The 2,293-nt window shown below is 36.9% G+C and overlaps 1 protein-coding gene across 1 annotated transcript in view; it reads left to right on the forward strand.

The window, feature by feature from the left end:
* Positions 1 to 2,226, forward strand: part of TMEM165 (transmembrane protein 165) — a 17,342-nt gene extending 15,116 nt beyond the window's left edge. Inside the window, exons 5-6 of the mRNA XM_004706331.3 lie at positions 243 to 348; positions 1,442 to 2,226. Coding sequence (XP_004706388.1) covers positions 243 to 348; positions 1,442 to 1,518 — 183 coding nt within the window. The 3' untranslated portion in view covers positions 1,519 to 2,226. The remainder of the gene's footprint in view (positions 1 to 242; positions 349 to 1,441) is intronic.
* Positions 2,227 to 2,293: the final 67 nt, after the last annotated feature.

Below are 2,293 nucleotides of genomic sequence, written 5' to 3' on the forward strand. Positions count from 1 at the left end.
AAATCAACTAAGTTGGAATCTTTTACTCCTTTTAGGTGTAGTCCTAATGATAATATGTATAACTGACATATTAAACCACTTAATAAAATTTTCTTTGAAGTGTAATTACTTTTCATAAACATCTTAATTTAAGAATTGCTGTTTTGTCGTCAACTTCCATTTGAAATGTTTCTTGAGTTTTCCTTTGCAAGTAGCAGTTTCCACCTTGGTTTGGAATTAACCCTCGTCACGTGTGATTGCAGGACCCCTATGGTGTTGCAGTGGGGGGCACAGTGGGCCACAGCTTATGCACGGGCCTGGCGGTCATTGGCGGAAGAATGATAGCTCAGAAAATCTCTGTCAGAACTGGTAAGTCAGCCTTCTTCTCATTAAAGCACACACACAGTTTCAGCTTTTTAGAATCACTGAGGGATTACAAAAAGGGAATTAGCTGTTGGTTTTGTTTTTCCTAATTATTAAAATATACCCAGCCTTCGTAATTAGAATCTGTTAGAGAGATGCTGAGGTCCTACAATTCCTCGTCTGCACATACAAACTGTTTACCTCGTGTAGATATTAGTAAATACACATTATTGAATTTATAGGAGCTTTTTGTGGCCAACATTTTCTCAGTCAGTGGTGCTAAAAATACAGCACTCTGTGGTAGAGAAGCATTTGGCCGTAAAGAGAGCTGGGGAGACAGAGGCCATGGTCACAGATTCTGCTGAGTTTCCCAAGTAGCTGTGACACCACGCACGGCCAGTGAGTGGATGCTAGCACATGGCGACCCTACAGCAGCACATCACTACTAGCTCCATGGGTTTTTACCACAAGGCTTCTTACAGAATTTTATAACTCACCTATAAGTTAAATAAATATTCTTAGTGTTTAGTAAAGGAATACAAAATAGTTTTGTAAAATCTTCCTACAGTGAATTACATTATACAGCATTGTAGTTACATTATTAGTTACTGGTTTTATAGCCTTGGAAACTCACTGGGATAGTTTAGAGAAGTCCATTGATATATGTAAGCTGGGCTTAGGAAAACTGTTTCAGGAATCTGTGTTAGAAGTAGTTTTGTCTGGAAACGCTGCACAGACCTTTCATAAGCACCTTTCGTTTTGGTGTCACCCTCTGGCAGTGTCACCGACTGTGGTCTGCAACCCTGGATGTGCCACCGACTATTTCTGAGGGTCAAATTCTCCAACAGTCCTTTTGATAATGACATTTAAGCTGAATTATAGTTCTTTTGTGTTGCTTGTCAGCACTGGACAAGCAACCACTTCTTCGCGCAGCACTTCAGGGATGGGGTGTGTCGTTTGGTGTGTAAGCCAGGTTGAAGAACTTCCATATTTTCCTGCTTAGTTGGCTAGAACAAGGACTCTAGGCTCCCTGATATTTGTAAGCATCAAGCAGTACACTCTGCTTTATTTAACTTTCTTTTCTTCTCTTCTCTTTCAGTGACAATCATAGGAGGCATCGTTTTTTTGGCGTTCGCATTTTCTGCACTATTTATAAGTCCTGATTCTGGTTTTTAACAAGCTGTTTGTTCATTTGTATTTAGTTGAAGATAGGATAACTCTTGCTTTTCTGTACATTGTGTACATTATAACTAAAGGTGATAGAAAATACTGTATTTTGTAGCATTGATTTGTGAGTTTGAACCACTGAATAATGAGAGTATTAGGTCCCAAAGAGATAATCATCAATTCTATTTGCAGCGTGTACTTTTAAAAGCCTGCTATCTCTTAAGTGTGAATTTTTCTTTTCTCCTGTATAATTATGTTAACATGGTCTCCTTAAAAGAAAAGAAAACAATGTAGAACTATTACATGGTGGGGTCGACCACTTGATTTCTTTTAGCACTGACCCCTTCAATAGAGAACATAAATTATTTCATGGATCACTAAAGTATTTTAAGATATTTACCTTAATTATTTTCCCCTTGGGGGAAGAATGCATTATTATCTATCTTTAAAACACTTCAAGCCAGTAAGCATTTTAATCGAGTCTTTAAAATTATGTTCTTTTAAAAGAAGAGAGAGGAGTGATCACTATTATATTGATAGCAAAACACAAGGCCACACCCATTCCTCCTTTCTTTAAATTGGGTAGAAAACCCAATATAAAAACAGTCAATATTTGACAATGTGGAATTACCAAATTAGAATACTATGAATGTATTCATATTTTTTCTATACTGAATAATGTAACAGGTAACAATGTAAATAAAAGTGGTATGATCAGTGCTTGTTTTTTTTCCTTGTGTTATACAAGTTCATAACTTTCCATCATCATATTAGGCCTTATCAA

The sequence above is a fragment of the Echinops telfairi genome, unplaced genomic scaffold (assembly GCF_000313985.2).
Source record: "Echinops telfairi isolate 266 unplaced genomic scaffold, ASM31398v2 ScPeMD7_7468;HRSCAF=8506_0, whole genome shotgun sequence".
Taxonomy (NCBI): Eukaryota; Metazoa; Chordata; class Mammalia; order Afrosoricida; family Tenrecidae; genus Echinops; species Echinops telfairi.